The 20,872-nt window shown below is 36.0% G+C and overlaps 5 protein-coding genes across 6 annotated transcripts; 3 read left to right on the forward strand and 2 right to left on the reverse strand.

Moving 5' to 3' along the window:
* Positions 1-784: 784 nt before the first annotated feature.
* Positions 785-2,327, reverse strand: LOC145899095 (uncharacterized). Its single transcript, XM_082987811.1, has 3 exons — positions 2,165-2,327; positions 1,955-2,014; positions 785-1,871 (listed from the first exon to the last, which is right to left on the reverse strand). Exons 1-3 carry the CDS (start codon positions 2,232-2,234, stop codon positions 967-969), a joined length of 1,035 nt encoding a protein of 344 aa, XP_082843937.1. The 5' UTR covers positions 2,235-2,327; the 3' UTR covers positions 785-966.
* A 138-nt stretch (positions 2,328-2,465) lies between these two features.
* On the forward strand, positions 2,466-6,398 carry LOC145898848 (uncharacterized). The gene is made up of 9 exons (XM_082987486.1): positions 2,466-2,558; positions 2,968-2,990; positions 3,285-3,332; positions 3,934-3,969; positions 4,034-4,075; positions 4,141-4,182; positions 4,279-4,317; positions 4,625-4,681; positions 4,916-6,398. The coding sequence occupies exons 1-9, from the start codon at positions 2,518-2,520 to the stop codon at positions 5,761-5,763; spliced, it is 1,176 nt and encodes a 391-aa protein (XP_082843612.1). The 5' UTR covers positions 2,466-2,517; the 3' UTR covers positions 5,764-6,398.
* A 4,574-nt stretch (positions 6,399-10,972) lies between these two features.
* LOC145899488 (uncharacterized) lies at positions 10,973-12,677 on the forward strand. The gene is made up of 7 exons (XM_082988283.1): positions 10,973-11,016; positions 11,098-11,167; positions 11,309-11,467; positions 11,671-11,823; positions 12,100-12,231; positions 12,312-12,456; positions 12,576-12,677. Exons 2-6 carry the CDS (start codon positions 11,122-11,124, stop codon positions 12,452-12,454), a joined length of 633 nt encoding a protein of 210 aa, XP_082844409.1. The 5' UTR covers positions 10,973-11,016; positions 11,098-11,121; the 3' UTR covers positions 12,455-12,456; positions 12,576-12,677.
* A 3,483-nt stretch (positions 12,678-16,160) lies between these two features.
* Positions 16,161-17,715, reverse strand: LOC145899084 (uncharacterized). The gene is made up of 3 exons (XM_082987795.1): positions 17,552-17,715; positions 17,342-17,401; positions 16,161-17,258 (listed from the first exon to the last, which is right to left on the reverse strand). The coding sequence occupies exons 1-3, from the start codon at positions 17,619-17,621 to the stop codon at positions 16,354-16,356; spliced, it is 1,035 nt and encodes a 344-aa protein (XP_082843921.1). The 5' UTR covers positions 17,622-17,715; the 3' UTR covers positions 16,161-16,353.
* A 135-nt stretch (positions 17,716-17,850) lies between these two features.
* Positions 17,851-20,872, forward strand: LOC145898686 (uncharacterized). 2 transcript variants are annotated; one of them, XM_082987235.1, is made up of 9 exons: positions 17,851-17,945; positions 18,382-18,404; positions 18,725-18,772; positions 18,881-18,916; positions 18,975-19,019; positions 19,078-19,113; positions 19,267-19,305; positions 19,605-19,661; positions 19,885-20,872. In XM_082987235.1, exons 1-9 carry the CDS (start codon positions 17,905-17,907, stop codon positions 20,730-20,732), a joined length of 1,173 nt encoding a protein of 390 aa, XP_082843361.1. In that variant the 5' UTR covers positions 17,851-17,904; the 3' UTR covers positions 20,733-20,872. The 2 variants fall into 2 exon arrangements, with proteins under 2 accessions (XP_082843361.1, XP_082843362.1); XM_082987236.1 differs by having other exon boundaries at positions 18,981-19,019.

Genomic DNA, 20,872 nt, shown 5'->3' on the forward strand with positions numbered 1-20,872 from the left:
AACGGGTTATTAACTAACTGGTCCACTGAACATGACAGGCCCATGTTACGCGAGTTTGCATCCTGCTTCTCTGCTCGGCATCCAAAAGGCTGGCCCTAAAAATATTTGGATAGAGAAGGGAATAAGACAACACGAACTCAAACTTCTTGCATGTACAAAGCAATGAAAGAAATATTCTAATGTTTCTTGCGCTTGCAATACTAAACACTGGTATAGGATAGTTTTTCATTTGTATTAATGTCCAATTCAAACAAGAGCTTTTAAAACAATTATCTTGTAGATAACTTTCACCTTTTCAACATATCGAGCGATTAATGTGTGAGATTGTTTCAGGTAAAAGGCCCGATGAGATCATAGTAAATATGGATTTAACTTCTTTTTTGTAAAATATTAATTGATGTATTCGCAATATTGTTTACTGGATATGGGACGATTTATTAGCGTTTGGCGAGACCTAGATATCACACGATTCACGTAGTAATGTTTAATAAGTGAATGAGAGTTGCAGTTGATCGAAGAAAGCGCATTTTTACTGAATGTAAAAATTATAACACAGTGTTATGCGAAACCAAAGCCAATTCGGGTTGCCAAAAATTCCACTGCCCAGCTAACAACGCCGTTTATATGTTAAGTCTAAACCAACTGATTGTATAGGTACAGGCGTACTTTTGAGTATTTTTGAAACGGCTTGGAGTTTGAGAAGCCCTTGTCCAAGCTTTTTTGTTTTTTCACTAGAGTAAAAACCAGTGATCTATTAACTTTCCTCTTCTGGTGATGGTAACTATAAGAACTATTACTTTTATTTATCATATGAGTTACAAGATTGCAAACACAACTACGCAAATTTGTACACACAGCTCAAAAACACAGATTATATGACTTATCAAAATTAATTTTTTCTACACAACATAAACTCACAAAAAATAAAGTACAGATTTTCAACACAATATTTACAACAAATTAAATTTAAGAGCTTATACAGGGCGGATGACGGCCATTTTCCATACGCGTTAGATTACGTAAAACACGATCGGGAGGAGCAGCTACAAATTCAACCCCAACCACCTCTTCAGTCCCCTCTGCCCTCCGTAAAGCTATACCAGTTTTCATAATGTGCATTTGTCGGTGATTTTCTACTTGGAAGTCAGTTGCCAATTTAAAACTTTTAAGAGCCTCTTTATAATTCAAAATAGCTTGTTCATCAAATCCCAGTTTTAAATAATTAGTAGCCACGTTGTGACAAAGTGTGCCATAAATTTGATGCCTAAGGGCATTGTTTCCTAGCTTTTCTTTCATATAGCGAATGGTTTCCATGATTATTTCAATGCACTTGTGACTATTTGATTCACATCCTTCAACGTGGTGAGTTAACCATGCGTACTTAACACATATGTACCTTGGATTAACATTTTCAATTTCAAACAATGTCGACCTCATATCATACATTCTTTGGAGTAAGTGACGACAAACGAAAATATCAAAGGATTCGTCGTCTTCTGTCATTGACGTTATAGCACGTTTAAGGCCACTTACGCAATCTTCAAGTATCTCGACTTTTACGTTTAAGTCACTTTCCATGAAAAACATTTCATAAAATATTTCATACAAAATAATTGAACCGAAAGGCCTGTTTGCTTTAAAGAGCTGTTTGGCCAACCACAAAACCGTTTCCCTCAAAGGATTAAGTCGTGCCATCGTAGCTTTGAATTCGTATTTTGGGCGCTCGTAATCATTTTCAGTGACCAATAAACACTCACAATACTTCAGAAGAAAATTGGCGTGTCGTAATTCTTCAGTGAGTTTACTTTTTTTGTAAAGGATTCCGAACGCTTCTTCGAATTGGCCGTTTTCCAAATACTTTAAAGTTTCATCTGCAGAAGATGTAAACATGTTTTGTGTCTCAAATTATTGCTAAATATGCCTCAAACTCAAACCACAAACAAAAAATATTTGCCTGTTTTTAAAAATATGCTTCTGAAATCGTCCTTGCTTGGTTGTGCGAGTGGTTCTTCACCTATAGTAAATATATGTAGTTTAAATTGACGTAACTAATTTGGCAGTCTGTTATTATATTACAAAAGAAATCCAAACTAGAACTTACAAAGATTAATACAGTGGCTATTTCGCCTGTGGTTAAAGGAAAGTTAAAAAGCAAAATACTTACGAACGATTTCTGTGTCACTTGTTCTCGAACCATCCTGGTCTGGTTCCTCGGTAACGTGCAAACCCTCCATGTTGCCGCAATATTTGGGGTCTGTTAACTACTACTTTTAAATAGTTTTCACAAAAACCTTACTACGATTGTGGATTGCACAACCAGCATCAGCGCTTTGTCGCGTTTAAAACGTTTCAAAAATTTCTCCGACTTTTGAAGCAGCTTTATCACGTGGTTGCCCTTTTTTTCCTTTTTTCGTAGCTATAAATACCAATCTTCGATCTCAAACACCTACAAACGTTATTCGAAGCCGAAAAAGGTCGTTCGTTACTATATTCGTTGAGCAGCTAAAGCAACTTGTCATGGGAGAAGAAACACGCAACACATATAATATTTATAATCCGTGAGTAAACATTTACATTTATGGATTAGTACAAAGTTTACCAAATGCAGCATCGTTTTACTGTTTTGGGGACTATCAATCTTACTTGGGAGACCTTGGACGAATTTTTTTTCCGTAACAAACTGCTAGACCTTTCAGCCGCAGCATGATAAAAAGGATGTTGTCTTACGTCAGGAAATTTGTCTCTAATAAACAGATCACCACCGTAAATACTCTATAAAAAGGTCAAAATGTTTGATAAATGTTGGAAATAGTTGCATTAGTGTTTTTTATCCATTTGAACCTATTTCATCGGCCGTGTAAACATATATAAAGAGTAACCAGGACTTCAGCATTAATTTCTTATTTACGTTTAATAATATTTGTCAGTAAGTGCAACCATATTAAAATTTGTGTTGCGTTTTTTTAGAAAGTTTGTCGGAATTGTCCAAGGTAAGTAGATGGTTCTCTGTACAACAATATGTTCTTTAGTACTTATGCACTGCGAGTTTCTGCATTAAATACAAGTTTCTTTAAATCGCATTAAAATCATTTTCATTTAGCACGAAAAACTTCCAAAGCACACGAATAATGCAAACAAAGAGTGACAACTTTAAATTGGTTTTTGACCCGTTTGGAACGTTTAGGTTTAACTATACAGCGGAAAAACAAAGATATTTTGCTTTCCATCGTATTTAATCTACTTATACCCTAATTGGAAACTTACCCTTTATTCATTGGTAATAGATCACAGTGCATTGACGTATGAGAACGCCGGAGGAATCGAGCAGCGAGGTAAGAACTGGTGGTTTCAAAGCGGGATTCACACCAGACGCGGATAGCGACTGGAGGCGCGGTTTTCGAGCGGAGGAGCATTCACACCAGCCGGCGTCATGCCGTGACGGCGTGATTTTCTCGCTCGAAGTGTCTGACGGCGGAGTTAAATCTGATTTAACTTTTCCGTCAGCCGCGATGATCCGAAGCTTGTTTTCGTAGGGTATTTGGCTTGTTATGATTAAATAATCATATTTGTATATTGGGTGTTTGGTGATAAGATATCAGAAATTAATTATGGATTATTTTTGTCAACAATGGCGAAAATTATTTTGCCGTAATTAATTTTTTGGACCCTGCAAAAACGTTTCTTTCACGAAATATTGTAGATCGGTGTCACTAACATAGCCATTTGCTGTTCCAACAGTAAAGGCGAACCAAGTAATGCAAACGTCGTTAATAAACGCTCCGTACATGAACATTATATAGATTACTAAGTTAATTGTTTTATAATAAAACTAAATGAAGTTTCATATCAACGTTTTTACCTGTACCTTTGCGCAGAGCCCTTTTACAAATAACATGGTTGTAAAATCGAATAATGGTAAACTCCATTTTGTAGAAAATCTGGACGAAGTACGACAAAATACAAGAACAGGTGCAATTTTCAATCAATTTAGTCATTTAATGGAACAAAAAACTGTAACAAAAAACAATTTCAGAATCTGAAACTTCGAGACAAGAGCAAACAGCTACAAGATCAGGTGTGACTTGTGTATAAACCTAGTTTTGTAAATCAGATAAAGAAATATAATGAAACAATTTTCAGAATCCGAGACCATGACGCGACAAGAATGTGAAGAGTTGCAACGTAAGTACTGCTATTTGCTGATGCTGTGGAAATAAAATGCCCAGGTGTTTGCCCCTAATGCAAGTATACAAGTAACGATTTCTATTGCATTTGTAGATGAGGAAGTAAGAAAAAAAATTAGACAACGTTTGCAAGGTGAGAATAACGGTTCAATAAAATTATTTAACACAAAACGTAGCCGAACAGATTGACGACCACTGCGAAGTCACCAGTGGCAATTTGCATTAGTCGCTTTACCTGGCCTGTCGACAAAAATAAACGAGTTTTTTGTAGTGATCAACAATTTTTGGCCTATTCGGATCGAAACAATATTAAAAATAACCACCACTTAAGCTTTAATAGTATTGAAAAAAGAGTACCCCAAATCGTGTTTTTTTCATAGTAACTTAGCTAATGATATTACGCGCTTTAAGTTCATTAACGTGCTTTAATCAATTTGCAGGAAATAAAACAACCTCTGCTTGGAAGACAGATTTATATCGGATGGCGTGGCATGAAGGTTATTTTTGTTTATGAGTCTTCTTTGTTAAGTATGTCATTCAAAACTTAACTTTTGTGGTTGTACAAAATCGAACCACAATCCATAATCTTATTAAAATCTTGTTAAAATAACTTGATCAATAATTTCCTTGTTGCTACTCAACGAAGGACGATGAAGCATGATTTTAGTATTATTTTGGAACTATCTCTGAGTAAAGCGTTTTTATTTGAAAATCAATATTTCATTTTTTAGAAACAATCAACTCACTACACGATGTCAAGGAGTTTCACCTTGCCCTCGGCGTCCACAAAGGGTTTCATACGTTTAATAGTTCCCAAAAAGATTTAGGGTTCTTGATGCGATATTGTATAACTGCAATGTTGCTAAATCAAGAAGTCCAGGGCCAAGAACTGTTTGAAAAGATACTAGTTTTGGTCCAGAGCATGGGAGAAACCTTTCACAGCGTTTTATCGCTGGCAGAATATGCAATACAAAATGGCAAAAATTTTGACGCAATAATGTTCTGCTTGGTTGCGGCCAAAATGTCCGAAATAGGCAATTTAACCCTAATTGCCGGTGCCTATAAATCGAAATGCATGGTGGTACTCAGGGACGCCGCTGGTAAAGTGACCGAAAAAACAAAGCGAGCCAAACCGTTCATACAACGCTACTGCGTTGAGGCCATCCGTCCTTTATTTGAAGATGTTATGAAGACCACAACCACAAATAATGCAAAAAACGTCATAGAACTAAAAATTGCCACTTTTCACTGCATGGAGATTCTTCAGTTATACGCAGATGACGATGAAGGTCGCGCGAAAACTGTTGAAAGAGCGATGGAGTTTTTGAGGACGACGTACGGTCAAAATGTTAAACGTCGCAAGTGGTACGGCATATTATCCCACAATCTGGGATGCACGTATCTGAAGTTGTCTCGAAACCAGGAAGCTGCAGCCATGCTTGTGCAAGCTTATGACGTTCTCACGAAAGCAACAGATTTCGACGACCACGACGAGGAGGTGCGAAACTTGACCAACACAAAAAACATGCTGAAGGCCACTGGAATTGGTGGTCTTATCAATGTTAGCGAATACATATAAGTACATTGCAAACGTAACTATTTGAAATTTGATATTTGCAATTGCTATGTTTAACCGGTTATTCAAATTTCTGTCATAATGTACTAACCTAAAAAATAGCATAAAATGGCATATTTATCTTCAATAGGCTTAACATTCAGCATTGATAAACATACTTTTCTACACAACAATGTACATAAAGTGTTTTCTTCCTTGGTGTTGTTTTCAAAAACCTAATGATATCCAGTTTAATTTTTGACATGTACATATTAGATTGTGAGCTTTTGTCAATATCCTTTGCATTTCAATAATTCCAGTAAAACAATACACCGATTCGTTGCAAATATATTATTATCGTATTATACCCTGTAGAACGCTTTGAAATGAAGTCCACCTGAAACGCTTTTACACATAATGATATACAAGTGATAACCAATTCTATAATACGTCCACTATATAATTAAATTTCCAGCATCTCACTGGACGGCGTAGTTTCATTGATAATTCTTTCAAAAACCTCCCGGTTTATCTGGTAGCAGAAACAGTTGATATTTATTGAACGTTGCGCGATGCTTTGCTCCTAATCAAACGTTTGTTGCATCATTCCAGTTTATTGGCTCACATTTTTTTGCAGATATTTTCAAAAGTGTATATCATTGGGCTTCATTGTACATATGTTGCAATAATAAACGTGTGATTGCATGAAGATCAGCACAGACTGGTGGTTGCTGAAACGCCATATTGTTACAGAGTGTAAAGTTAAAAAAAATCTATGTGACAAAAGACAGAAGTCTATATTGTTTGACAGTTCATAAGGTTTACAGGCTTCGCAGCCAAGCTGGATCAGCCACTTTTCCCGACAAGTCAGAGCAAGATCTGAAAAATCAAGCTCCCGGTGAGGCATTACTTCTGGGTTGTTTGTCAGTTTATGCTTGATCAATTATGGTTTAACGCTATTTATAACTCATGCGAAGGCAAACTGTTTGAATGAAAACGTCACAAAAGACTTTTTTACGGCACTAAAAATGTTCCCACCTTGAGTGACATACGTGTTCAAAGAATATGAGACGTTAGGTAGACAGCAAATTTTAATAAAATGTGTCTCCCAATGCCATTTTAATTAATACGGCTGTCAAATAAAAAAAAAAACAATAATAAAAAATAACAATTACTTAAAGCTTTTACAGTATTAAAAAAATGTCCCCCATATCGTGCTTTTTTCATAGTTAATGATATCACGCGTTTTAAGTTCAACGTCATAATGTGCTTTTGATTAATTTGCAAGAAATACAACAACCTCTGCTTGGAAGACAGATTGATCGGATGTCGTGGCATGAAGGTTATTTATGTTTATGAGTCTTCTTCGTTAACATGGTAACGAACGGGAGAAGGGGATGGGCGTGTTAGGGTGTTTTTCCTTTACCCATAACATTCGTCTTTCACTTACATTAAACTTTATCCTTGGCACGATTTCCGAAGAGGATTTCAGCTTGATAATTTAGTGGGACGCGTTGGCCGATGTTGCTAATTGCCCCAAAGTCTGTGGTTTCGGCGGAATCACCTATTGACCTCTGGCGACATCAAGCGACTCGAAAATAAATTGTTGTCACACGTTCGTCATTAGTTTGAAGCAACCGTTTTACTACATAATGCAAACTGAAACTCATGTTTCAAACTTTCGCATGACATAAGAGAAAAGCTTTCTGCAGAATCTTTTGTAAAGTATGGTTTTATAGTTGTTTCGAAACGACTCTTTGGGCCAAAAGAATACGCTTAACGTTAAATTTCCAGGCACCTAAAACAATAATGTTTAAAACAGTATTCATTAAGAGTATAAATATTCGTTTTGATTTCAATGTTTAAATGAATGTTCGTTCCAGTTGTGAAAAGAGGTATATGAAGAGTGCCATAATAAATAGGTGTGGAATGAGGGATTTATTAGTAAATTGCACTGTGGAATGTTTTGGGAAATATTTCCGTTGTTGTACTTCAGCTAGATTACATTGTTTCAAATCATCTGTATATAAGTTAACGTTCAATTAAAGCGTTTGTACCCATGTGAAGCAGTTTAACAAAAGGCATAAGAGACAACTAGAAAAAAGCATATTATGCTTTGTTACACACGCAAGTCACCACACTATTCTTACAGAATGTCATGTCCGATGAATCATGTCTTCCTCCGCGACCACCGCGCAACAGGAACTGGCACTGGAATTGTTTCATTTAGGTCTTTAAAAGCAAGAACAAACAGTTTGCGAAAGCAACTCAATTAGTGACATTTTGACATTGGAATCTCGCGTCTCACTGACTCTCAGAGTTGATAAAGCAAATCTGCAAAATTCCACATTATTGAATCTGCGAATGTCGTCGTTCGTAAAATGTACGCATGATGAGATACTTTTTCTTCTTTTCTTTTCCCTATATGTTCTTTTGAGTAATTCAGGAATGTGTTTTTAACTTACTGGTTCACTAAGCATGACCGGCACATTATACGAGTTTGCATTCTGTTTTTCTGCTCGACGTTAAAAGAGTTGGCCCTCGGTTTGTGTAATATTGCAAAGGCGAGAAATATGACGTGATATATTGTTTCTGAACTTATGCATGTATTGGGATTTTTAACCATGTCAACTGCATCCAGGCCTTTGTAATTCATAGACGGTGGTATTTTCAGCATTGTAAAAGTTCAATGTTGCCGTGAAAAATAAAAAGGTTGTTGCGTAAAATCAACAACTACTCCACTGGGATTTTTCAGATGATTCCAAAAACTTTCGAGGAAGGTGAACTTGGGTTGCAGATATTCTGGAGAATCCTGCAAAGATTTAACCGCGCTGTATGTCGGGCTGATTTGAGGCACAAGGATCATGTTTTATGCAGTTTTCCTATTAATTTTTCGGTTTCCGCAATCAATGCGTTTTCTGGTAACCTCGAATATTTTGAATGTTTCTATTTTTATTATGATCTATAAGTGGAAACGTCAAACGCCAAAGGCTACAGTGGTCATACTATGCGGGGCCGTTTTTTGGCAAACATAGTAACAATGGCCCCTTGAAAGAAAATTTGTTGAAAATTATTTACTTCTCGGCAATATGCAATACGCTCAATGAGTTACAAAACAACGCTTGCTGGATTTCATGTCGGTATTTCTAATTTCGTATGTCGCACATGACAAAGAATCAAATGAAATCAAGATGTTAAGCAAGATGGCTGGTCACTGTTGTGCTGTAAGATGTTTTCCCTATCCGTTTCGCGCTGAAAATCATTGGATGCTTTGAAACATTCCAATGCCTCCTTATAATATCGTATGGCTGGTTCCGTAAAGCACAGTCTTAGGTACATTGATGTAACATTTTTACAAAGTGATCCACGGATCTGATGCCTCATGAAATTATTTCCCAATTTCTCACGCATCTAATGAATTGTTTCCAAAGTCATTTTAATGCGTTTAAGTTTGTCAGACTCGCAAACTTCAACGTGGTGAGTTACCCAACCATATTTTACACATTTGTAGTTGGCATTAACACCTTCTATGTGTAACAGGGTTGTTTTCATGTTATACATTTTTTGTAGCAAGTGACGACGAACAAAAATGTCTAAACTATCATCATGTTCTACCATTGCAGTTGCACAACGTTTAATGCCACTCACGCGGTCTTCAAGGACTTCAAATTTAACGTTTACGTCACTGTTTTTACAAAACATCTCATAAAATATTGCATACAAAATTAATGACCCAAAATAGCGTTTCAGTTTAACTATTTTTTTAGCCAACCATAGAACTATATGTCCCTTTTGGGGTGTAGACCAGCAATTGCTGCTTTTAACTGTTGCTTTGGTTGCTCATAATCATTTTCTGTTGCCATGAAACAATACTTAAGTACGTAGTGAATGTTACGCAATTCTTCACCCATTTTCTTTTGTTAAACAAGAACGCCATGGGCCTCCTCAAATTGACCATTCTTCAGATACTCCAATATATTGTCTTTGAAGCAATTCATTTTATTCATTATTCTTTTAGGACAGTTTGTTTATCATAAAAATTCATTATTATATTAAGGAAATGCTGGAAATATCACAGTAGTATAGCACCTGATAGGAGGAATATTTTTAAGAAATCGAATTTTGAAGGTTCAAACATCACCTCATCCTCTACCAAAGGTTAACAACATGTTTACTAAACATAGATACATTTTGTGACTCTGCGCAAACAAACACGATATCAAACGTGCATCTAAACAAATAAAGGAAAGACTGAAACTTGCCAAGACTGTGTTTCAGCATCGTGCGGCTATAATGACCACAGCCACCTATGACACACAACACAATTGGGTTTTACTCGACTAAATAACAACTCGGGTGGATTTCAGCCGATCAAATATTTAAGCAGCATTTCTATATATGTTAAGATCAAGATCTACTGCTAATTCACAATACAACATAGCTTTATATGCAACGGTTTAAAATTATATGTTATAAACTATTAACTCAATTAGTTCACAGGGCTGATGATGAGCACAGCAGTGATCGAAAGGTTTGCTTAATATGTATTAGTATATTGGCTTTGGCTTTCCTATTCCGTGTAATTAATAACTTCTTTTACGACAGTTAATTTTTTAACATATTTGATTAGTTGACGCTCAATAAGCGGATTATGAAAACAATAATGGATTAATAACTTCTGTAAGCAACAAATGTTTTTTTAATACTTTGCAATTAATTTCCAGCATCCTTAAATGCACAATATTCGGCAACTTGATGTATCGACTGTCGTTAGTGTATTATTAATAACCGCAAGTTAATTTCCTTTTGTACATGGTTAAACGCAACTTCCTTGTTCCAACTACCACAAACAGACTAAGAATACCCCGTTTGCCCCAACTACAAAAGTTCAATTATACCGTAAGGATTATTTCCAATGTACAACCTGAACTAAACCTTAACAAAATTATCAGATGTTGGTGTTTTTTTTGCCAATATGTCCGAACACATAAATTCCGCACTAACGATTAACTATGGTGTAGACAGGGGAAGTGAGGTATCCGAAAGGTGGTAATTCATTTTATATCCACCAAAACGTGAAGTCAAATTTGTCAAAGAAAAAATCACAAAACCATCAGCTATATGACATGAATATTTATTGTCAACTTCTGTTTTCGCTCGAATTGGGGAAGTTCAAAAACATTACCGACGAGTTTACGGTTATAAAAGTTAAGCATTCAGACGATCACAGCTACAGTACAGCTGCAATCACAGCGAGAAGCAAAACAGATACTAAAGGTGAGTTTTATAACTGAATAACTTATTTACATGTTTATTTTATTATCGCTTGTAAATTGCAAATATTATTTTTTTGACCAGATATTTGAAAACAAATACATCAGCATGAATTCAATTCTTCTTCTTGCACTCTGCATCGCCGTTGCTCACGGTAAGATAAAAACCGGATAAGTTTGGTTTTTGTTATATGAATCGAAAATATGTTTAGGCCATGTGTATTGCTTGCGTGTTAAAAATATTCTTGCTTGTCGTTTCTTTCAACACCTTCCGTAACATTTTATTTTCATTACAGCAACTCCAAAAAGCTATACGGTTCCCGAAGTTAATTGTCTTGACAAATTGTGCGCACATGGTTGCACCAAGAAACACGAATGCACGCGGTCTATCGATGTACAAAGAGTATTGAAGCAGCAGCCCACAGAGTGTCAGAACTGTGTGCTAACAACATGTGGTATAAGCAAACTAAGTCTGCTATGAGAGCAGTAACGTTGGATAAATTTTAAAGTGTAACTCAAATAAGATAATCACCTGCCAAAAACTTCATTAACGCACAAGAAGAATAAACAATTATTGTTTTGATCAAACTTGAACTTGCTCCAAAATAATGGCAAGCAGAATAGTTCCTTATAATTTTGCATTGATGTGTTTTTACAGAAATGGTTAAAACCTCCGTAACAAACAACTATGTGTCTGTTTGTGTGCAAGAAGCGTTTAAAAGTTGTTTGTCTTGTCCATCAATTACAAACCACGCACTTGATAAATTGGCAACTTGCAAAACGTGCACCGGAACATGCAAGACCGTTCATGGTTTGCAAATTTTATATTTTCTTCGGATTTTGATTTATATGATATCATGATGATTTTAAGCATTCGAGAATTGTTTAAATTAATTTAACTGAAAATGGAACACAAAACGACTTAACATGCCACTTGGTGATGAAACAAATATGTTTTTTACTTTGGTTATGAAAGCCTACAATATAATTGGGTGCAAGAAACTTGGGAGTTGAGTAATTTGAACAACTAGCTTTGGCTTTCTTGTTCAAATTCCCATCGTATAACATGTACCTTTTCCATTCGCAGATAAACTTATGACTATTGCCAAATGCGACAACGCTTGCTTTGCGAGCAAAGTATGTGTGAATTTCATGTTCGCACATGACTCAGTGGAAGCTGCTAATAGGGAATGCGCTAAATGTCTTTCCGATAATTGCCGTGAGTTACTGAGTCCTAACATTTGCAACGGCGTGTTTTCAATTTCACGCTATCGATTAATTTGTTTTATTTTACGGTAGCTACCGGAACCGCGAGAGAGAAAAGGCAGTGCCACAGAGATGCGAAAGCAACAACTTGTCCGACATGTTCCTCGCCACTACAGAGTGACCGCGATATTCTAAAGAACTGTAAAAATTGTCTGGACACTTGCCTGAAACAATAAAGGTGAGATTGAGCTTTTAACAAGAATTTGAAACGTAAAAATCTAAAAATTTGACGGTGAACATCATATTGTGGCATCGATGCCACAGACATTGTGTAAAACCACGGCATTGTACTTGCAGGTGAAGAAGAATATGCATATCACTTGTATTTGGATATTCGTTGTTTGTTGATCATGTATACAGAAACAATATTATTCATAAATAAATATGTGTTCAGAAAAATCGTAAGTTGATCTTTACGTCTGGACCAGCTACGTTTATGTTCATACGGAACCTACCGCGTGGAAGAATTGCAAACATAAAACAACTCATAGTTATATTTGGTATTGCTATTCTCACATGGTTTCAGAGTGCGCCCATTGAAACCAACCGCATGGCAAGTTTTACGCGCCATGAGCGACCACATAAAAATGAGGTAAAATACAGTTTATCGACGAAAAACAGAACTCGAAAACGTCGTTATAAATTCAAACTCAAGTGCGCATCAGAAGTATTATTGGAGAGAAATGATATGCATGATAACGCGTGAGCTTTCCAAATAGGATAGTTTGTCCTGTAAGTTGCTCGGATCCCCGGACTGCATGTATAGCCTGCGTTGCAGCAACGATCTGTTGCAATGGAAGTTAATAAAGCACTTTCCTATACATTGCACTATCGATTGTAAATTTCACAATCAATCGTATAGTTTCGAGCGCCGTGCGCAAACGCAAATTATAGTAACTCCAAAATCGTTATTAATTACAACTCTTTTGCCGAATATTCCGTTTTGGCCGAAAAAAAAATTGCTGTTTCAGTGTATCACTAAATCTTCTTGCGATCCAATTTGCGTTTCTCCAGGCGTATGTTTGTAAAATCGTTGAGTAAATGTTGTATTTTCTGTGAAATTGGTAAACTCTTTGCTACCCAAAATACTCATCGTGCAACCCCCAGTTTGAGAAGTTCTGATCAAGTGGTTGTTGACGTAGGATCGTGCATCTATTTTGACTTTCACAAATTGTTCCTTATAACACCAACATTCAATGAAGCTATCGAAACAATAAACATCACAAACATACAAATACGTTTCTTATATCAAGTTGTAACAAAAAAATTATTATAAGCAAAGTGGAGCCATTAAGAATTGTGCCACTTTATATAAACGGTAGGTGGAGACATTGAGCAAGCAACAAATGTTTGCAAGACATTCACAGCAAAGAAATGTTTGTTTGCATGGACTTGCGATTCTACGCCAGAGCGTGATTCTCCGTGAGGAAAAAAACATCATATGGGCGCCTGACTGGATAACCTGTGATGTTTTATCGGTATCCATGCTGTTTTAACATTTTCATTTGTATCTAATTTACGTTGTAGTCTTTTGCGCATAACAGTAAACATGATTTGTGTCTGTGTCACAATTCCTGTGTAGGGTGAATTGTGAATGATAAACGTGAATAAAATGTCAAGTTGCCCAGCTAATATTTCTGCCTAAACGATAGAAATATGTGATACGGTCAAAATAAGCTTAATATGCTTCACTCCTTAACCTCTTTCAGGTTTTATATAAATCAAATATTTAATAAACGTTATTAGAAAAAGATTAAATAGCTATTATAAGAATTTTTTCTCGTTAAATGTGCAAATATGTTGTACACATTTACCTTCGGCTACGTTTACACGCTAATGCAATGCGTGTACACAAAGGAAAACATAGTTGGCGATATTAATTTTAAACAACGTTGTATCAACAGGTGAAGGTTTCATCTTGATTCATGGGTGTGAAAAGCTTTGAAATTTGATTTGATCGAATTTATTTTAAACTTACGTTCATATCGCTTTATCGGAAGTGCAAGGTTAACTGAATTTATATTTGATTAAAAACTATTCGTCAAGTTGACAAACCAGATTACAAGTAAAACACAATCGGTCGCTTTCTGCTACTACATTAGTTATTATGTTGTTGACGCTGGATCGCGCACCTGCGTTGCTCAGCACCAATGGTTTGTTATCAGAATTGACATTTAAGCGCTGAAGCCTGGCGTGTCGAGCAGCTATTGGCTCGCGGGCGGTCTTTCGCCGTTTAGTTGCTCACAATGGAATGTTTTCACCTAGAAATTAAAGTGTTGTTGACTAATTGGGTTATAAAACATGGCATACACATTACATGAGTTTGCATCCTGCTTTTTTGCTTGAAATTCCAAGGGGACGACCCATGTGGTCGATGTAATATAGCGAAGGTGATTGAAATATGACAACATATCAAGTTAATACCTCTCAAAATATTATATGAATTAAGTGTCCACTTCAAACTACAGCTTTCAAACCGCAATATATTTTAAACGGCAAATAAATTTTACACAATATTAAATCAAATTTACCAAGTTCACCTGGTTGACTGAATTAAAAGTATTTAAAAACTTTTAAACGACTGGGAATATAAGTTTACAAAGAAAACCATGTATCGCTGATCTACTGCTGTCGCTGTACGTTTGCTATGGTCTAGTGGAGATCTTCACAAAGTTTTGATTGCGATCTGTCTTAATTGATTAACGTTTTCCTCCAACCTTATGTTTGAAAGTCATTTAATTTAAATTTTTTCGACAAGAAAACCTAAATTTATTATGACAGAAAATCTTCATGTGACCTAACTTACGTCATATTCGTCGTGCAACCCCCAGTTTAAGAAGTTCTGATCAAGTGGTTGTCGACGTAGGATCATGCATCTATTTTGCCTTTTACAAATTGTTCCTTATAACACCAACATTCAATGAAGCTATCGAAATAATAAACACCACAAACATAGAAATACCTTTCTTATATCACGTTGTAACAAAAATAAAATTGTGCCAGATTTATTTAAACGGTAGGTGGAGACATTGAGTCAAAGAATCGAGAGAAAGAATGGTTCGTTTGTATAGATTTGCGGTCCTACGCCAGAGCGTAGTTCTCCGTGAGGAAAAAAACATGATATGGGCGCCTGACTGGATAACCTGTGATGTTTTATTGGTATCCATGCTGTTTTACATTTTCAATTGTATCTAATTTACGTTGTAGTCTTTTGCGCATAACAGTAAACATGATTTGTGTCTGTGTCACAATTCCTGTGTTGGGGACCATCAAACTTATTGAAAGCCTGATGAGCACCCAAAGCTTGCTGAAATTCCAATCTCTCGTGAAATTGGTCGATGGATTCTATAAAAAGAAATTATGTTGTGCATTATGATGTTGGTCACGTGTACACAAGACTGCATTTAAACTGATATCCGATTTGCGATAACAACGCGGTTTCTGCCTAAACGATTGAAATATGTGGTAGGATCAAAACTTTTTACACTCTTTTATTACATATTGAATGAAATAGTTGGCAAATGTTATTATATCCTTTGTACAAGGGTGCAAAATATCTGGAGCTGACGAGTCGTCTACTTAATATGATAAACAGCATTTTATCCCTTGCTTTCCTTTCTAGACACCTTTGTACAATATATCGTACTCTTTTGCCTGCAGCCACGTTAACGCGCTATTGCTATGAGCGTAAACAACATCAAAGGGAAAACATACGCCGTTTGTATGTTAAGTCTAAACCAACTGATGATATGTAGGTTAGGTACAGGCGTACTTTTGAGTATTATTAAAACAGCTCGCAATTTGAGCCCTAGTCCAAACTTTTTTTTTTTTTTTTTTCACTAAGTAATAAACTTTCCTTTTCTGGTGATGCGTAACCATAGCTAAACAACTATTACTTTTATTTATCATATGAGTTACAAGATTGAAAACACAACTACGCAAAGTTGTACACATAGTTCGAAAACACAGAACGTATAACACCTGCGTGATCAAAATCAACTATTTCTACACAACACAAACTTACGAAGAAGAAATATTTTCCGATTTTCAACACATTATATACAACAAATGAAATTTAAGAGGTTATACAGGGCTGATGACGGCCATTTTCCCTTCGCGTTACATTACGTCCACCACGATTGGAAGGAGCAGCTACAAATTCAACCCCAACCACCTCATCAGTCCCCTCTGCCCTCCGTAAAGCTAGACCAGTTTTCATAATGTGCATTTGTCGGTGATTTTCTACTTGGAAGTCAGTTGCCAATTTAAAACTTTTAAGAGCCTCTTTATAATTCAAAATAGCTTGTTCATCAAATCCCAGTTTTAAATAATTAGTAGCCACATTGTGACAAAGTGTGCCATAAATCTGATGCCTAAGGGCATTGCTTCCTAGCTTTTCTTTCATATAGCGAATGGTTTCCCTGATTATTTCAATACACTTGTGACTATTTGATTCACATCCTTCAACGTGGTGAGTTAACCATGCATACTTAACACATTTGTACGTTGGATTAACATTTTCCATTTCAAACAATGTCGACCTCATATCATACATTCTTTGAAGTAAGTGACGACAAACGAAAATATCAAAGGATTCGTCGTCTTCTGTCATTGACGTTATAGCACGTTTAAGGCCACTTACGCAATCTTCAAGTATCTCGACTTTTACGTTTAAGTCACTTTCCATGAAAAACATTTCATAAAATATTTCATACAAAATAATTGAACCGAAAGGCCTGTTTGCTTTAAAGAGCTGTTTGGCCAACCACAAAACCGTTTCCCTCAGAGGATTAAGTCGTGCCATCGCAGCTTTGAATTCGTATTTTGGGCGCTCGTAATCATTTTCAGTGACCAATAAACACTCACAATACTTCAGAACAAAGTTGGCGTGTCGTAATTCTTCAGTGAGTTTACTTTTTTTGTAAAGGATTCCGTACGCTTCTTCGAATTGGCCGTTTTCCAAATACTTCAAAGTTTCATCTGCAGAAGATGTAAACATCTTTTGTGTCTCAAATTATTGCTAAATATGCCCCAAACTCAAACCACAAACAAAAAATATTTGCCTGTTTTCAAAAATATGCTTCTGAAATCGTCCTTGCTTGGTTGTGCGAGTGGTTCTTCACCTATAGTAAATATATGTAGTTTAAATTGACGTGACTAATTTGGCAGTCTGTTAATATATTACAAAAGAAATCCTAACTCGAACTTACAAAGATTAATACAGTGACTATTTCGCCTGTGGTTAAAGGAAAGTTTAAAAGCAAAATACTTACGAACGATTTCTGTGTCACTTGTTCTCGAACCATCCTGATCTTGTTCCTCGGTAACGTGTGAACCCTCCATGTTGCCGCAGTGTTTGGGGGTCAGTTAACTACTATTTTTAAATAGCTTTCACAAAAACCTTACTACGATTGTGGATTGCTCAACCAGCATCCGCGCTTTGTCGCATTTAAAACGCTACAAAAATTTCTCGGACATTTGAAGCAGTTTCATCACGTGGTTGCCCCTTTTTCGTTTTCTCGAAGCTATGAATACCGATCGTCCATCTCAAACACCTACAAACGTTATTCGAAGCCGAAAGAGGTCGTTCGTTACAATATTCGTGGAGCAGCTAAAGCAACTTGTCATGGGAGAAGTATCACCCCACGTTTATAATATTTATTGGCCGTGAGTACATTTTTGGATTAGTATAAAGTTTAACTTTGTACATTTATGGAGTTGTATGAAGTTTAAAATTTGCAGCATCATTTTACTGTTTTGGGGGCCTATCAATCTCACTTTGGAGACCTTGGACGATTTTTTTCCATAACAAACTACTAGACCTTTCAGCCGCAGCATTGATAAAAAGGGAGATATCCTACGTCAGCAAATTCGTCTCTAAAAACAGATCATCACCATAAATATTCTAAAAAAAGTCAAAATATTTGCACGATGAATGTTGGAAATAGTTGCATTAGTGTTTTTTATCAACCTGAACCTATTTTAACGGCTGTGTAAACATATATAAAGAGTAACTAGGACTTAAACAATAATTTCTTACTTACGTTTTATAACATTTGCCAGTAAGTGCAACCATATTTAAATTTGTGTTGCGTTTTTTTAGAAATTTGGTCGGAATTGGCCAAGGTAAGTAGATGGTTTCAGTACTTATGTATTGCGAGTTTCTGCATTAAACAACGGTTCTTCAAATCGCATTAAAATCATTTTCATTTAGCACGAAAAACTTCAAGGCACACGCATAATACATACAAATAGCGAATATGCGCTAACATGAAGGAAAATTTCCTCACAGTAAATTACCTAAATCGGACGTAGAGGTCTTTTTGGTCCGTTTTGAGGAACGTTTAGGTTTAACCATACAGCTGGAAAACAAAAAGATTTTGTTTTCGATTGTGATAAATCAACTTAGTCTAACTGGAAACTTACCCTTTATACATTGTTAATAGATTATTGCGCAGTGACATATAAGGACGCCGGAGGAACAGAGCAGCGAGGTAACAACTGAAGGTTTCTTACAAATAACATAGATGATTGATTTCAAATCGTTTGTTGTTTTATTGTAGAGGTTGTAAAATCGAATAATGGTAAACTCCATTTTGTAGGAAATCTGGACGAAGCACGACTAAATACAAGAACAGGTGCAATTTTCAATCGTTTTAGTCATTTAATGGAACAAAAAACTGTAACAAAAAATAGTTTCAGAATCTGAGACTCCGAGACAAGAACAAGCAACAAGATCAGGTGTGTCTAAGCAAAGTTTTGTAAATCAGACAGAGAAATATAATGAAACAATTTTCAGAATCCGAGACTATGACGCGACAACAAGAGTTGCAAAGTAAGTAATGCTATTTGCTGATGCTGTGCAAATAAAAATGCCTAGATGTGTGCCCCTTTATCATAAAACCGTTCGCCCAAATATCCCGCAGCACAAATGCATACATTACTAATGCATTAGTATGCAAGTAACGAATTTCATTTACATTTGTAGATGAGGAAATAAGAAAAAAGATTAAACAACGTTTGCAAGGTAAGAATAACGGTTCAATAAAATTATTTGACACAAAACGTATCGATTATCACATCGGAGTCACTATACCGGTCAATTTGCATTAGTCGCTTTACCTGGCCTGTCGACAAAAATAAAAAACGAGTGATCAACAATTTTTGACTATTCGGATCAAAAACAATATTATAAAATACCCATTACTTCAGCTTTAATAGTATTGAAAACCCCAAATCATGTTTTTTTTCATTTACTGTTAACTTAGTTAATGATATCACGTATTTTAAGTTCAACGTCATTATGTGCTTTTGATCAATTTGCAGGAAATACAAAATCCTCTGCTTGGAAGACAGATTTATATCGGATGGCGTGGCATGAAGGTTTTTAATGTCTTCTTCGTTTGGTATTTCATTCAAAAACTTACTTTTCTGGTTGTACAAAATTTAACCACAATCTATAATCTCATTAAGATTTTGTTAAAATAAGTTGTTTAATAATTTCCTTCGATGAAGCATGATATGCCAAAAACATGAGCTTTTAGTATTATTTTGGTATCTCTGCGTAAAGCGTTTTTGTTTGAAAATCAATATTTCATTATTTTAGAAACAATCAACTCATTGCACGATGTCAAGGAGTTTCCTCTTGCTCTCGGCGTCCACAAAGGGTTTCATACGTTTAATAGTTCCCAGAAAGATTTAGGGTTTTTGATGCGATATTGCATCACTGCAATGTTGCTAAATCAAGAAATTCAGGGCCAAGAACTTCTTGAAAAGATACTAGTTTTGGTCCAGAGCATGGGAGAAACCTTTCACAGCGTTTTATCGCTGGCAGAATATGCAATACAAAATGGCAAAAATTTTGACGCAATAATGTTCTGCTTTGTTGCGGCCAAAATGTCCGAAATAGGCAATCTAACCCTAATTGCCGGTGCCTATAAATCTAAATGCATGGTGGTACTCAGGGACGCCGCTGGTAAAGTGACCGAAAAAACAAAGCGAGCCAAACCGTTCATACAACGCTACTGCGTTGAGGCCATCCGTCCTTTATTTGAAGATGTTATGAAGACCGAAACCACAAATAATGCAAAAAACGTCATAGAACTAAAAATTGCCACTTTTCACTGCATGGAGATTCTTCAGTTATACGCAGATGACGATGAAGGTCGCGCGAAAACTGTTGAAAGAGCGATGGAGTTTTTGAGGACGACGTACGGTCAAGATGTTAAACGTCGCAAGTGGTACGGCATATTATCCCACAATCTGGGATGCACGTATCTGAAGTTGTCTCGAAACCAGGAAGCTGCAGCCATGCTTGTGCAAGCTTATGACGTTCTCACGAAAGCAACAGATTTCGACGGCGACGATGAGGAGATGCGAAACTTGACCAACACCAAAAACATGCTGAAGGCCACTGGAATTGGTGGTCTTATCAATGTTAGCGAATACATATAGTTTTGAAATATTAAAATATTAATTTTGATGTTTGTAGTAGCAATGTTTTTTTATGAGCAACAATGTATGTGCTTTTTTAGTGCTGTCTTAAAATCTTGGTATTGTTTTCAGATTGTGTGCTTTTGTAAATATACATTATA

Source organism: Ascidia mentula, chromosome 4, assembly GCF_947561715.1.
Source record: "Ascidia mentula chromosome 4, kaAscMent1.1, whole genome shotgun sequence".
NCBI classification, from domain to species: Eukaryota; Metazoa; Chordata; class Ascidiacea; order Phlebobranchia; family Ascidiidae; genus Ascidia; species Ascidia mentula.

Excerpts from the sequence above, each read along its gene's own strand:
- LOC145898848 (XM_082987486.1), top strand. The coding sequence starts at position 2,518 with ATGGGAGAAGAAACACGCAACACATATAATATTTATAATCC. Across the intron at positions 3,333-3,933 it reads CGGAGGAATCGAGCAGCGAG|AAAATCTGGACGAAGTACGA; the intron begins GTAAGAACTGGT and ends TCCATTTTGTAG. Across the intron at positions 3,970-4,033 it reads ACGACAAAATACAAGAACAG|AATCTGAAACTTCGAGACAA; the intron begins GTGCAATTTTCA and ends AAACAATTTCAG.
- LOC145898686 (XM_082987235.1), top strand. The coding sequence starts at position 17,905 with ATGGGAGAAGTATCACCCCACGTTTATAATATTTATTGGCC. Across the intron at positions 18,773-18,880 it reads CGGAGGAACAGAGCAGCGAG|GAAATCTGGACGAAGCACGA; the intron begins GTAACAACTGAA and ends TCCATTTTGTAG. Across the intron at positions 19,020-19,077 it reads AGAACAAGCAACAAGATCAG|AATCCGAGACTATGACGCGA; the intron begins GTGTGTCTAAGC and ends AACAATTTTCAG.
- LOC145899084 (XM_082987795.1), bottom strand. The coding sequence starts at position 17,621 with ATGGAGGGTTCACACGTTACCGAGGAACAAGATCAGGATGGTTCGAGA. Across the intron at positions 17,402-17,551 it reads AAGTGACACAGAAATCGTTC|GTGAAGAACCACTCGCACAA; the intron begins GTAAGTATTTTG and ends TATTTACTATAG. Across the intron at positions 17,259-17,341 it reads AAGCATATTTTTGAAAACAG|ATGAAACTTTGAAGTATTTG; the intron begins GCAAATATTTTT and ends CATCTTCTGCAG.
- LOC145899095 (XM_082987811.1), bottom strand. The coding sequence starts at position 2,234 with ATGGAGGGTTTGCACGTTACCGAGGAACCAGACCAGGATGGTTCGAGA. Across the intron at positions 2,015-2,164 it reads AAGTGACACAGAAATCGTTC|GTGAAGAACCACTCGCACAA; the intron begins GTAAGTATTTTG and ends TATTTACTATAG. Across the intron at positions 1,872-1,954 it reads AAGCATATTTTTAAAAACAG|ATGAAACTTTAAAGTATTTG; the intron begins GCAAATATTTTT and ends CATCTTCTGCAG.
- LOC145899488 (XM_082988283.1), top strand. The coding sequence starts at position 11,122 with ATGAATTCAATTCTTCTTCTTGCACTCTGCATCGCCGTTGCTCACG. Across the intron at positions 11,168-11,308 it reads CTGCATCGCCGTTGCTCACG|CAACTCCAAAAAGCTATACG; the intron begins GTAAGATAAAAA and ends TTTTCATTACAG. Across the intron at positions 12,232-12,311 it reads ATGTCTTTCCGATAATTGCC|CTACCGGAACCGCGAGAGAG; the intron begins GTGAGTTACTGA and ends ATTTTACGGTAG.